This window comes from Rhea pennata, chromosome 15 (genome assembly GCF_028389875.1).
Source record: "Rhea pennata isolate bPtePen1 chromosome 15, bPtePen1.pri, whole genome shotgun sequence".
NCBI classification, from domain to species: domain Eukaryota; kingdom Metazoa; phylum Chordata; class Aves; order Rheiformes; family Rheidae; genus Rhea; species Rhea pennata.
In genome coordinates this window covers 11,514,797-11,528,792 of record NC_084677.1, presented here as the reverse complement: position 1 = coordinate 11,528,792, position 13,996 = coordinate 11,514,797, and the positions used below count along the sequence as shown (strand labels likewise).

General features: G+C 38.0%; 1 protein-coding gene across 1 annotated transcript in view; it reads right to left on the bottom strand.

Moving 5' to 3' along the window:
* Positions 1-13,996, bottom strand: part of OTOA (otoancorin) — a 35,097-nt gene that overhangs the window by 3,491 nt on the left and 17,610 nt on the right. Inside the window, exons 20-26 of the mRNA XM_062588293.1 lie at positions 12,511-12,604; positions 11,162-11,291; positions 7,626-7,813; positions 4,001-4,156; positions 2,368-2,510; positions 1,814-1,950; positions 889-986 (exon numbers count right to left, since the gene is read on the bottom strand). Coding sequence (XP_062444277.1) covers positions 889-986; positions 1,814-1,950; positions 2,368-2,510; positions 4,001-4,156; positions 7,626-7,813; positions 11,162-11,291; positions 12,511-12,604 — 946 coding nt within the window. The remainder of the gene's footprint in view (positions 1-888; positions 987-1,813; positions 1,951-2,367; positions 2,511-4,000; positions 4,157-7,625; positions 7,814-11,161; positions 11,292-12,510; positions 12,605-13,996) is intronic.

Below are 13,996 nucleotides of genomic sequence, written 5' to 3'. Positions count from 1 at the left end.
ATACCTGTTATTTTTAAACACATTTTGTAATATTATTACAATTTTTATTAACAAGAATTTATGCTATTTCAAAGGAATTCTACAAGATACCATAGACTTTCAGCTTTGCCTGTTTTCCAGAGAAATAGTTTGACATAAGGACGTTTCAGGCTTATCTAAATTGTCAGTGGTACTATGCAGAACAGTAAGCGTACAAGGGGTTTTTCTCTTTTTTGGAAGCTGACACAGTTAACTATCTGTTTAGCTCATCTGTCCATAAGAATGCTGCTTGCCTGAGCATCGGAAAGGGACCAGCCTAGGTAGAATATTAATCTTGTCACCAAGTCAAATAAAGTCTGGGGCAATGATCTCAAATCCATGTTCTAGTTTCTGGTCCACACTCAAAACTGGTGTAATTAGATGTAATTCCTTTCAGATCTGTATCTGCTTGTACAATCTGTTTTTCAGAGCTAACTTGGGAGAATGTTGCCAGATTTTAGGGTAACAAAAAACTCTTACATAATCAGCACAAAAATTTGCAGCTATGATAGCATCCATGAAAATGTTAATAAACAGAGAAGAAAACTCAGATCTGAATATGGTGTCAGAAGAGAGAGACTCCCCTTCCATGCATTCTGACCCTGGATATTTGAATTGCATTTCTAAACTAATTCATGGTCCTTTTTCCTTGAAATGCATTTTGAAGAATAAATAATGCTGTTAACATCACAAATACAGATGATGTAGTTGACAGTTAATATTCAAATCGTTGACTGCCTCTCACTTAATACATGATAGAAAAGTTCTTGCTGAAACCTCAAACCAAAGCATACATCAGTGCTGTAGCTTATTTATATGAGAGCAAAAATGATAGAAATTTGGTTACTTCTTCAGTAACCATACTCTTACTTGGAAAATTTCAGCAGGTATATTTTTTATTGCTACTGGCTGGAAATATGGCATCAAGTTTTTATCAAAAGCTTTTAATTCATCCTCATTCAAACCACCTACAAAAACACAACAGGAACAGAATTCAGTTAATATTATTTTCATTAGGTGTATTTTTAGGCTAATATGATTTTTAAGCAGCTACAGAAAATGCCTAATAATTGTTTTTCTCCAGTAAGTTTTAAAAAGAAGCACTAGTTCTTTTTTCATTTTGTTTTGTTTTCTTTCATTATATTCAAACATTACAAACCACCTCATGTCAACCATTGGTATGGAATGTCTTCTACCTAAGGGACCACTAGATAAACTACAACTCTGACATGGAGAAGAGACAATTGAGAGGAAGTAGGATAAAAATCTGTGAAGTCATGCAGTGTTTGAGGGAATGCCTGTTCACAGTGTCTTCCAATATAAGATTTAGGGAGCATTTAGTGAAATTATTGGAAGACTTTCAAAACGTATAACAGGAGGTGCTTCACCCATTACTATTTACAGTGTTGAATCATTGCTGCAGGCATTGGGGATGCTAAAATTTGTATAAGTTCAATGTGCAGTTAAATAGAATTACAGGGAAAAAAAAAAAAAACATGAACAACAAATCCTGTGTGACCTCTTGCTCAGGGAGTGAGGTTGTGACAGTATTCTGGAGAAGCAATACTGCAGGCTACTGTTGTTCTTCCACTCTTTCCTAGATAGCCCATTTTTTCCACTGTTGGAGGCAGGAAACTCCCTCAGCTAGAACATTGCCCTGACCTGATCTAGCCTGACCTGCAAAATGCATTTCTTCCAGAGAGGAGGAAAAATGCATGGCTGTGTGAGCCCTGTCTCTTAATGCTTAATAACAACGCTTCAGAACTAACACCATCTGGAGCCAGAGTTTTATTACCTGCTATAGTACCAATCTCCTGTAGAATAGAGTTGTTCCAGCTGGTAGCAATTCCGAACACCAATTCTGCCATCTTCTTAAACTGCTTTAGCACAGGAGTGCTACAGAACAACAAGCCAATTCTTGCAACAGCAGCACTGCAAAAGGCAACAAGGTTACCACTACGTGCTGCAATTGCACCCAATGTTAAATATGTCTGGAATGTACTTAGTCTGCTTTAACAAGACTGTGCACCTATTTTCAAGTTAAAATATATGCACACAGATCGTATACAAATGTTGACTGCTTTGAGCAAAAGCCCAGGTTTCTCGATGCAATACTTGAAATATGAATAGCAGGAAAATAGAGGAAAGCTGCTATAGAATCTATTTTAAACAACGACTGTATGTCTTCCATAACAGTTACTCTTAAAGCATCTAAACTGTTTTCTAAAAGCATTTAAAGTGTTAAAATAGTCCTTTAGGCTCTAGAAATCCTGACGGAAAACATATTGCACAATGAATTCTATCAATAGAGATACTGATAAATATCTCATCAATTATCAAATGCGGTACCTGAATTCAGCACTCCTTATGGACATGATTTCTGTGGAATTCAGAGCACAGAGAATAGCTCCTAATCCAACTAAATCAAAGCTTTTTAGTGTACTGATCGTGTGGCCAGAGTCTTCTAGAAAACCTTGCAATATAGATCTCGCCTGCAAAAGCAATAACATATGATACAATAACAGAGTACATATAATCGAAGGTTTTATTAACAGAAGCTCCAACTCTACCAGAAGCAACTGAGTGTTACAAGCAGCCTATATATAATCCTGAGTCTCCCTTAGTGAAATTAGCTGGAATTTTGCCACTGCCTCCAGCAGGAACACTGTTACCACCTCTATGTGACACTTAACCAGGATACTAATGCAACCACTTCCCAAGCATGAGCAAGCTGAAGCATCCTGCACCTCTTACGGGACATCACAAGTGAACACTTCACCAGCAGACACAGGCATTGAAGTGCCAAGCAGAACTGCCCAATTCAATCTAACAACCATGAGAAAATGTAATTCCTCTAGGTGATCAATACAACATTTTTAGGTTGGCTTGTCCTATTAAAGTGTCATATATAGGTGGTGACCTGTGTTTAGCATTAAGGTACAAATATGAAAGGGAGAGTGGTGCCAAAATACCTTTGCACGTCCAAGTCACTTAGGATGGCATTCATCCTAAACTGTGTGTCTAGCTTTGGTCTGTCGCCAAGGCATTCTCTAAAGTCAGTGAAAGAAACAAGCACCTTCAGCAAAATCCTGATTTATGGCCAGATTAGCGTCTATCTAGTGTGCTGTGCCTCTTTCTATAGAGGGAGCCTCAATGACTGCCTTAAACTAGGTGCCTAACTTTTAGACTCCTGAAGGTGGGTGAAATGAATCCTGGTTAAGCAGCTGTTTTTATTAACAGCAGGAAATCTCAAAAGCCAACTAGTACTGTATAAAATCCTCCCAAGTACTGCCTGTTTCCTTCTGATAGAGTTCATCAGAACAAGCCATGACATTCTGCCAAAGCTGCCTGCCACCATGCAAGCATCTGTACAACCAAGTACCTGTGATGGTATGGTCACAAAATTAGAAATGTGCTGCCAGCTGCATACATAAATAAAAGTTTTTAATCTTCTCTTCATTTAATATGAAAGCCCTATTGACATAACTAGAAGTTATTCAAGCAAAGGGAGATGAGAAGAGCATACTATCTAGATGGCACATTTTGCTAATAATTTAGGCTTCTACAGCAATAAACATTGGGGGTTAGGGTGCACACTACCTCTTGGGTGATTGGTTTTAGTTAGGAAGGGCTAATAGCTTCTGGCACTGGTTTCTATTTAGTATTTACTATATTTAGTTTCTCAGTGTGAGAGGAGCTGCTGACATTCTATTTTTTAGTGGGCAAGTGCTCATGAATACGCTTATCACCACCACAATTAATATTCATTGATGTCCTCTTAGCCATCTCATCAAGGAAGCCAGTAGGCAAACAGACACTAGTGCTGACCTATTTGCCACTTTTACTGGGATCATGGCCAAAGAAAACCAGCACGGAATAGTGTGGATTCCTGAATCTGTTTCCCAGGCAATTGCAGGACTTCAGTCCCAAAGGGCATGAATCAAGAGGCTTTCACCAGTAGTAAATTCAATAAAATATTTACCTGAGTAAAAGTCCACTCTGTGTGTTGACTCAGCATAGAAATGGTGTCAATAGAATGTAAATCCAGCTCTTCTATTTCATTTTCAGTGAGTGCCAGAGCAATGCGCCCCAGAGAAACAATATGGTAACTCTTCCAGTCTGACAGTGATCCCCAAACCTTTAGAATAAATTCATTAACATAGAGTGTCTATCAGATCGTTATGCATCTTCCTGCTTATGCACCATTCTCAAAACTTTGGGCTTTAGAAATCCCAATACCCAAGGATAAACCACATCAGCCAAAGGATGCTTCTTTGCACGCAATAGGCAGAGCTTAGGTATTGTGAAGCTATTTCAGGTTCTACACTAGCAATGATGAGTTCATCCAAAAACACTGCAATTTGTACAGCTTGAGCTTGTTGTTAAGTCAGTACAGGTACTGCTGGAAGTGTTCCTGTAGAAGCAAATGCCACTAAAAACAACAAAAAAAGTGAGCCTGTGCTAAGATCCACACTATTACTGCTACAACAAAAGCAGCAAATGAACCATGCAGGCTTTTGCATCAGCTGCAGTCACGGCAGTGGAGTGACTTCAAACTGCCTTCGTGAGCAGTCAGTGACAAGGAAGGCAGAAGTCAAAGTAGAGAATCGGATAATCCAGGCAAATAGACCATTTCTAAAGTTCTGACTTCAAGTTTGTGTACATAGAGTATTTTTAAAATTCATTTTAATGTGTTTGTAAAGATACAGTTAACTGTGAAGCTCTGTAAAAACAAAGAAATAAGGGCTCTTTTATACCAATACTGATGTATTTAAACTGATGTGTTCCACTGCTTTAACTTTATCTGTAATACAATTACACCAATTCAAAAGCTGTCCCAGACCAGCTCCTAAGAAAATTCTGATTTCAAGGAAAGATCTACCTGAATAAGAAAAGACCATCTAGAGCTGAATTTGCAGAGCCCAGAACTATTAACTGTATTTTGTTGGAAATTATAGAAGCTGATAGTCAGTGGTCCACATCTGGGAGGATATGGCTAATTGTCAGAGAGAAGAGAGCTTCGATTTTGGCTAAAATTAATAACCAGAAAAAGAAAGGTATAAGTCAAAAAAAAAAAAAAAAAAAGGAAAGAAAAGAAAAAGAAAAGTACGTTTTGTTTAATGGTCTCATGTACTTCAGAAAATTTGCATTATGTCAGCTAGTTTCCACACAGTCCTTTATGCTGGTTTTACAATGTCATAAGGAAATATAAAAAGGATTTAGCCTGGGAAATTTCAATCTTTTCCAAATAAAAGAAATAGTATAAAGTGTTACCCAATTTTAAAGCTCTTAATTCTCTAGCTTGAGGGGTATATGAAACAAGTACAGTTAAAAATTCTGTGTCTGTTTACTGATCTAGGTCATAAAATAAAGCATTTGAACTGCTTCATAAATAGTATTATCTGACAACAGAGATAAAATCTCAGACGTAACAGTATAAATAACACAACACATGAAAACTGAAACACTCCGTGGTCCTCATTCACCTAGAGGCTGCAGGTCTACACAGCTGTTTATCACTGAGCTTAGAGACCTTCCTCTTCTAAGTCACCTAAGCTTCTTATTTTGATTAAGACACAATCTGATAACTGGACTTTTTGAATTAGTTTGGCCCCAAGAGGACTATGCAGAATCAATCAGTTTAGGAGAAATAAAGCTGGTTTAATCAAACCTTTAATCAAAGATGCCCTTTAGTTAATAATAAAGATCATCTTATGCAGATAATTTCAAAGAATTGTGGTTGCTTTGCCTGTACTATTTGATTTCTCAGGCTTTGACTTCAGTGTTAACACCATGTTACATTTTATAAACTATTATACAGGAAGTCTGGCTTTGTCTAACAGTAATCTTTCTTACAAACATTCACACAGACAAAGTATTCTTGCATTTAGTGCACTTCAGATCTGTGCATCTTTTAATTGATTATAGCTGGGATATGAGTATACTAACCTTGCTGGCAATTTCTCTAGAACAGGTATCACTCTGCAAGCATACCAGTATGTCACACTGCTGTAAAATATTTTTATTTCCAATATCTCAGATGAGCAGTATTTTTATTTTCTTCTAGGGTTATATTTTTTTCCTTTTCCTAGCCACATGTCTCCATGTTGACAGAGGGAGGCTGTCTTCAGAAGAACTCATCTGATGCAGAGGGCTGCTGTCCTACTGCAACAAGGCAGCAGAGACCAGGGTCAGCATCTGCTTTTGAAAATCCAGTTAGTGCCACTTCTCCTTAAGCACCTGCATTTTAGGAGTTTTAAAAGCTGAGCTTCACTACTAAACACTGCACTTCTGGCCTCACCTACCCAAAGGTCATGGTCAGCTCCACTGTTCTGGCTGCAGCTCCTGGTTTAAGGAGATGCTGCCCTGTCCCACCTTGTCCCGTTTCTGCTTCCCTCCAGAGATCGCAGCCCCCTGCACTTGTGCTGCTTGCAACTAATTGTACTTGTAGATGCTTCCTAACCTGGTTCTGTCAGACTGCTCTGATGGAGCCTGAAAGGGATTTTTTTAAAAAAAAAAAAAACGTTGGCTCATTTTGACAGAAAGGGATTAGGGAACAGCTAGCCACGCAGCGATGAAGGCAGACAGGAGAGGCTGGTGACAAGCAGCTGCAGACAGGCTGGGGTCAGTCCCCTCTTCACCTCTGGCTCTTCTGCAGCCAAAATAACTTGTCGGATTGCACCCTAAGGCTTTCCTTTCCTACAACAGAAGGATGTTTGGGACAGCACAGGGCGCAAGAGCTGTTCCGCAGCTGCGCAGGCAGCAAGAGGGAGCAGGAGGCAGTCACCTCCAGGGAGGGGTGCAGCACTGATGACTGCAGGTGTGGGGCGAGGGCTGACTTCTCCCTCAGGTGTCTGCAGGAGCCCATGCCTGGCCGGGCAGCAGTGCTCCTTGCTGGCACCCTGCCTGCAGCCCCACAGCCAGCCCTGCTGCACATCTCAGGAAAGAGGCAGGTGCGAGCAGTGCTGCAGGGAGCTGGGGAAGGGCACTAATGGGCAAAGAGACTCCAATCCCATTCCTCAGACAAAGCAGGATATCTTCCCTCTGCTCTGTTTTCTAAATAATTGCCTGTAACCACCTAGTGAAGACAAAGACTTCAAGCACAAGTGTTTTTTTTCTCCCTAAAATTTCCCATCAATGAGTTTGTCCCTGGTGCACTGGCTGTGGCAATCAGGTGGGAACATCAGGCTTCCCAGCTAAGAAGTCTCTTTCAGTCAATCTGGTTTTATACCACTGTAAGCTACATTTAACGTGTAGACAATTTAACACACTGAACTTAATTCTCAGCAGGCCTACCAATAGTGTATAGTATGGCTTACTGATCTCTCTTTTCTGGAAGAAAAACAAGAAGCAAGCAACTGAAAAGGTGTTGAAAAATAAAAGCACTTAAGTTGTTCAGCTGCCAGTAGCTCAGAACTACTTGCCTTTTGACTCTAAAGCAAGGGCAATAATCTTCTAACATCAAATCACATTATTTTTCCAATAAACAATAGATATTCTTCCAGCAATAGTTACATTGCAATAGCATAGTTACTTTAGAACTACACAGTTTGATAACAGCAAATTAAATTACGAATTTAATTTTCTTTCACAGACAGGATAGTTACCTGCTTGGCTTTTTCCTTCAAGACAGTAAGTTGGGAGCTGTTAAAATCTGACACAGTCCCAAGAAGTTCCACATTTTTATCAAATGTTTCTGCATCCATGCATTTCAGTTCCTGAACTGACCAAAAGGCATTTGCTTCTGCTAATTTAATAATTTCATCCGAAGAAGGGGCTCTGGTTCCTAAGCAATCTGGAAGAAAAAGACAAACAGCAAGAGTTTTCTTCAAGGAGACCAAAAAAAGAAATTGAACCAATACAAAGATTTAAGAGGCTGACAGGCTATGGATTAGCTACAGCCAATGTGATATTGATAAATCTATCATCCTACAATGAAATAATTCCTTTAAATATTCACATCATGAATGTCCTGGATATAAAAATAGGATTGCCTAATTTGCAAGAAATTGGTTATATATTGTCCTCCAAATGCAGCTCATGCTGGAAAAGAAAATAGGAGTAGACATATTTTTGAACTATATGATACTACAGTGACATTAAAATCTGGATGTATGAAATGCTAAGAGTAACCAAGATCTTTTAAGTGTCTAATTCCCTAAAAGAACCAAAATCCTGGTAACTGCTGATCCTAAGGTAAAAACACTGTTTATCAGGAATCTTGTTTCAGAAGAATGAAAGAATGAAAGCATGAAACGCAAATATAGCTCTCTATACAGCTATATTGCTGTTCACACAGAAAAGTTGCAGCTGAATAAACTTCTCCATGTTCAAGCACCACATACATGAATCCAACTGAAGAGTTAAGTAACAGATAGGAGAGATCCTTTAACTCTGAAACACACTGACAGAGATGTATGTCTTATAAGACTTGCCTGACATTTAAACAAGGTGAAGACAGAAACTGAATGTGTCAGAGAAAGGCAGTGCTTGTTCTTTATGTCAAGCATGTTGTTAAAATGTCAGGAACTAGAAAGGGCTATTCACTTACAACAGAACTGTTAGGACAGACGAACAGCATTTAAAAATCTGATTTACCGACAGATTCTGGCCCTACGCATGCTTAAATGAGACTGTTTCCATTGTGTCTTTTAATGAATCCTGGTCCTTGCTGGCATTGACCACCTCTAATATTGAATATGGAAAGCAGAAATTAGAATCCTGATCTCTCTCCTGTCACTAATTCTGGAAACCCTTATTAAACAATTATCTAAACTGAATAATCTCTGCATGTCTCCAGATACGATCATTACCAGTAAAAAGCAAGAATTTCACAGATGCTGAGTCTGAGCTAAGCTTCCCTAGCTAAGTAAATTAAAGTGAGGATATACAAAATAGATTTGTACTTTGAAAGGAGGCAGAAAAGGGATTTGTTTGCATCAAAGAAAGCTACAGTAGTGGGTAGACTGAAAAGACTATATCTGTTGAGCAAATGAAAATGCTGCTCAGCTTCTACTGTACCAGCTGATGTTCTGCTCTCCCTTCAAACCACTCTCTTGTGAAGCTGCTTTGTTTCACTTTCCCCTGCTGCAAAAGGTCAGCTTTTTTTCATGTAAATACTACCTATCCATCCTTGCACAATGCAGTTCCCTTTCCCAAGTCACAAAAATCTAATATTTTTTGGTCTTGGAAAAAACACTGATTTTTATTATTTGCTACACACCAGATATGTTGGTGAGATTAGAGAGGGAAATACTAATTAGACTTCCGGCTTTGCTTCCTGTATCTGATGCTGCCTCATTCTTCCTTTTGCTATATAATCATACTTAGGTTGATGCAGAACGTGTTATATACAATACAAATTGTGTTATATACAATACAAATTCTTGGTGCAGTGATGCAATCAACTTGAATTTTATTTCCAGCACTGACACTGTTTTAGTGTAGCATCTTGGGTACACTGAGTTTAATCTCATATTTTCCACAATTTTTGTTTTTCCTTTGATGTAGGTATAGATGTAAAAACTCTGTCACCAGTAATTGTTACTGTTATTGAACTGATAGCTCACAGTTGGACAGTGAGAAATGTAAAATATCAGGTTGGTTGCATTGAAGAACATCACTGTTATTCTAGAGCTGTTTTCATAACACATCAATTTTCCAATGATTCAGAAATCAGTCATAAATTTTCATTCCTTTCAAAAATCGTCATGTGAGTCCTGTGAACTTAATAAAATTATGTTTGGTTACAGAACTTCATCAATATACTTTTGGACTATGACAAAGATCATTAACTTCCCTGGCAGGCTGACATTGGTCCTGCAGTGCAGACAAGGCTGCTCTGCAGCTGCATTGGCCATGGGCTAGCCTGATTAGAAGAGTTTTCAGGATTCGTGTTGTTGTGATCCTCAGACCTAAAAGCACATTATAAACGACACAGACAAGCTGAGACCCCTGATGCTGAATCTTCAAATCCAGTGGCCCATGTCTAAACAAACAGCTTATGATCAGATAGTTTACTTGTTCAAGAGTGATTTTTGTCCATACAGCCAGACTAACACTCTGCTATTCTGTGGCCTGATTTGGCAATTTTGAAGTATGATAATTATGCAATGATTCCTCTGATCAAAAATATAGCTGTGGAAAACATTCTCTGTCTCCCTCTGTATAGGAATACAACATTGTAAGGGGCATATTCATTCCCAGGGACACCACAGTAATCATTCACAGTTGCTATTATACAGGCAGATGCAATTCCATGTAGACCTCAGGGTTTGGTGGGAGCTTGGGCTTATATTCTCTTAAACAGAGAACCAATGGGGAGATTTTTAAAGCTTTAGAAGTAGATAGTATCAAACCTCTCCAAAGTGTTCAGTGCTAAATTCTCCTTAGTTCTTTCCAAAGACTTCCCCACAGCACATCTGTTTTCTATGCCACAGTTTAAAATGGCAGTTTAAAATTTCTCCCTGGGTGAACTTCAAATAAGAGAAAGCATATAGCTACTGTAATGCTAGAATACAGTCTAAGTATATACCTCCCACAAGGAAAACAGGGTCCATTTGCCAGAAGAGGTTTGAATAGATTGATGTTTGGTTGCTAACTAAAATACCTTTAGGCTATAACAAACTTTGTCCATTTGGACAGACAAAACCTCGTGCCAGCAGTGTCAGATTGAAAAACAGCTGAGTCAACATAAACTCATGTCTGGCAAAGGATTAACTGCGTGTAATCTTTTGGCACAATAACTTGTTACCCTCGTGGCTTTTTTTTTCAAGGAATTTCACTTAGATTACAAAGGAAGGCAAAAAAAGTAAAAATAAAGAAAAAAACTAAATGAATGATTTATCTTTTCCCTTTGTGCACTCGCAAACGTTCCAGGAGATTAATGGAACTAAATGCTTCATCAACTGGTCAATGCATCAGACAGCTACAGGCAACAGGGCACAGATTCTCGCTGTTTTACCAGAAGAGTGACCCTCTTCAAGTTATTTGAGGCTTTACTTTTTATTGCCCTGTTTCTCAGAATGCATTTGATAGCAAAGCAAAACAAAAAGTCTGATCAAATTGCACCACCCCTACCCCAAATGGCACCACCGTAAATCTGGCATTTTGAAACTGCACGGATACCAGATGAAATACTCACCAGGACTGGTGATAGATGATCTGTTGCTGGCAGTGGTATTGGAGACAAATTCAAATACAGTTGATAGAAGCTCTTCAGCTGAAGAAATTGGCCCAATTGTCTTTGCTATTTGTAAAATGATATTTGGGAACTTCAAAAGGAGAAAAAAAAATGAGTAAGACATCTTTCCCCCCTTTTAAAACACAGCAATTAGGAAATGATCTACAGAGAAAGACTTGTGCAGGCCTCAGCAAAGTACGAGCTAGCAACAGCTCAGCTTCCTTCCTGCTTGTGCAGATGTTTCTGAAGGGAAGGAGAGTAAATTGGTTGGTCCTCAAAGGTCAACAGCAGATGCTTACAGAAGAAATATATGGAAGAAAGTAAATTCAGAGTGATTCTCTCTCTTGTAAGCCCTCACAGCTTCTGGCAACATCTCAACACTGTCTGAATTAGAGACTGCACCCAGACCATGCTGTAGCAATGAGTTCCACAGTTTAATTACGTGCACTATGAAAAGTACTTTATTTTGATTGTTTTAAATTTGCCAGGTAAATATCAGAATTTAGGGGGAGGATCCAATTAAATTATGAGAATTAATTTTATCTTGTTCATCTTTTTTAGGATTTTCTAAGGTTTTCACCTCTCTCTTCCACCTTGCTAGACATCACATTTTCATTTGACATCTTATTCTCTACTGTCAAACATAAGCATTATCTCCTGAGGAAAACTTACTGTGTCTGTTAACATCATTCTGCTGAAAAATAAATACCTCATTCCAGTAAGGTTATTCCTATACATAAAAGCTATAAAGTTATAAGAATGAAAGAGGGCAAAGAAACTACAGAGTGCAATGCAGAGGCTATCAGTTATTATTATGTGGCATTATTATAATGTTATTACACTAGTCTGCGGGCAAAGGGCCACATGAGTAAATGCTAATTTGATTCTCTCTCTCTCTCAGTATGATCTCATTATTAGTAATGGGGTAAAAAACAAAACTTTCGTTGTTGGAAAGGAGGGAATGAAGCAGGGAACACTGCACTGCGTAAAGTTCTAAAATTGTTGGAGGCTCTGTATGTATATACCTCACTATAAATGCACTGTTTTCTTCTATAATGACAGTGCTCAATTATCATTGTATATGTGCACATAATTGTTTATACTACTATCACATTCAAGAGAGAATCTCAGAAATGTTGATGAAGTCAGGAATGTAAGAATGGATTAAAACAGTTACACAGGGTTCCTTGCCAGGAAGGAATTTTCCTAGTTTAGCATTCAACTTGCATAATTTAGACTGAATTATGACTTTCATAAATTCAACTTTTAACATATCTTTCACAGATTTAAAAATTGAGATAAAAAGATACCTTTATGGCAAGGACATTTAATTCTCCTTTTGACAACAGAGCTATGAATGGTCCGACATCTAATGTTGTTTCAGCTGTCCAGGTCTTTGGGGAGCTGAGGAAATATTTGGGGAAATTACTTTAATGAAGAATACTTGTAATCAAAATGATACTAAAACGTATGCCAGCAATTAAAATTATACTAAAATGTCACAGTTTTATTTGGACTATATCATATAGAAAAGATAGATACTCCTATGCAAACGTGACGATTCATGTCTATTAATATCATATGGAATTTTCTCATATCTCTTTGACACAAAGGGCATTAGTGGAGTTCTCAGTACACTCAAGAGAAAGCCTTCAAGTATTTTAGCACTGGAGGAGCTTTTCTCCCTCTCTCTCCCTCAATATTCTTAGCATTCTTAGTACTACAGTGTTCAGGTAAGGAGAAATAGTCCCTTTTTTTTTCTTTCTTGCTTTCTTTTTTTTTCCAGAAAGCTTCATTTACCATTTTCTCAGATTTATACTGCACAGTATTAAATGGCATCAAAATGTATGAACCTCATAAACAAAACTGAAACCATCCCTTTTCCAAGTACCGTGCCTAAGGACCAATCTTGCTAATACATCAAGCAAACAATACTTGCCAGCACCTGCTTATAAATTTGAACAACTTTCCATATTTAACTGTTGCAGGTTTACAGAGGCTGTTTTTCATCAGCGTTGGGCTACTGGAGCTTTCCCTGATGTCAAAAGGAGCTGAGAATGCTCAACATTTCTGAAAAGACTGATTTCACTGAACAACTCACATAAGTAACTCAGTGTGGCAGTGGTCAGCTGCTAGCACTGCCTCTTTAAAACTAAGGGACAGAAACATAAAACTAGTGATGGAGCAGAAGATTTAAATACATACCTTATTAGCTACGTATTTTTATTGTCAGTGCTATTTCCTTCATCTGTAATGTTAAGAAGTAATGAAGGATAGCTCTACTGCCTTGTAGAACCAGATCTAATTAGATCTGTGCCATTTCTGTATTGGAGAACAATTCTGTAGTAGGTATCATATCTCCTGAAATAACATGCTAAATCATTTGTAGGAATTTCAGGTCTTAAAAATGAAGTTCAAATTCAGTTCTGAGTGGTGCTAGGTGTTTGGAAGTATCTGTAGCTTAGCACTATGAATGTTTGAGCTGTTTGATACAAATCTGACAAATGACAGTTGTCTTGTGATCAACTTAAGAAAACACTTGGATTGATAATTCTCTGCCTGACTCTAAAGATGATGATAGTCTATCAGGCCTGTTACTAATTTATATTTTAACAAAACTTTATTTGGTTTGTTGCCCCATTATCAGGATTTTTGACTAGACAAATATTTTCTTAATAAAATATTATTTAGTATAATTTTTCATGATGTGTTAATCTAAATCTGTATCAAGATCAAATGCATGGGTGGGATCTGGTGAAAAATATAGTTAGAAGCTAAAACATAGCTCATAAAACT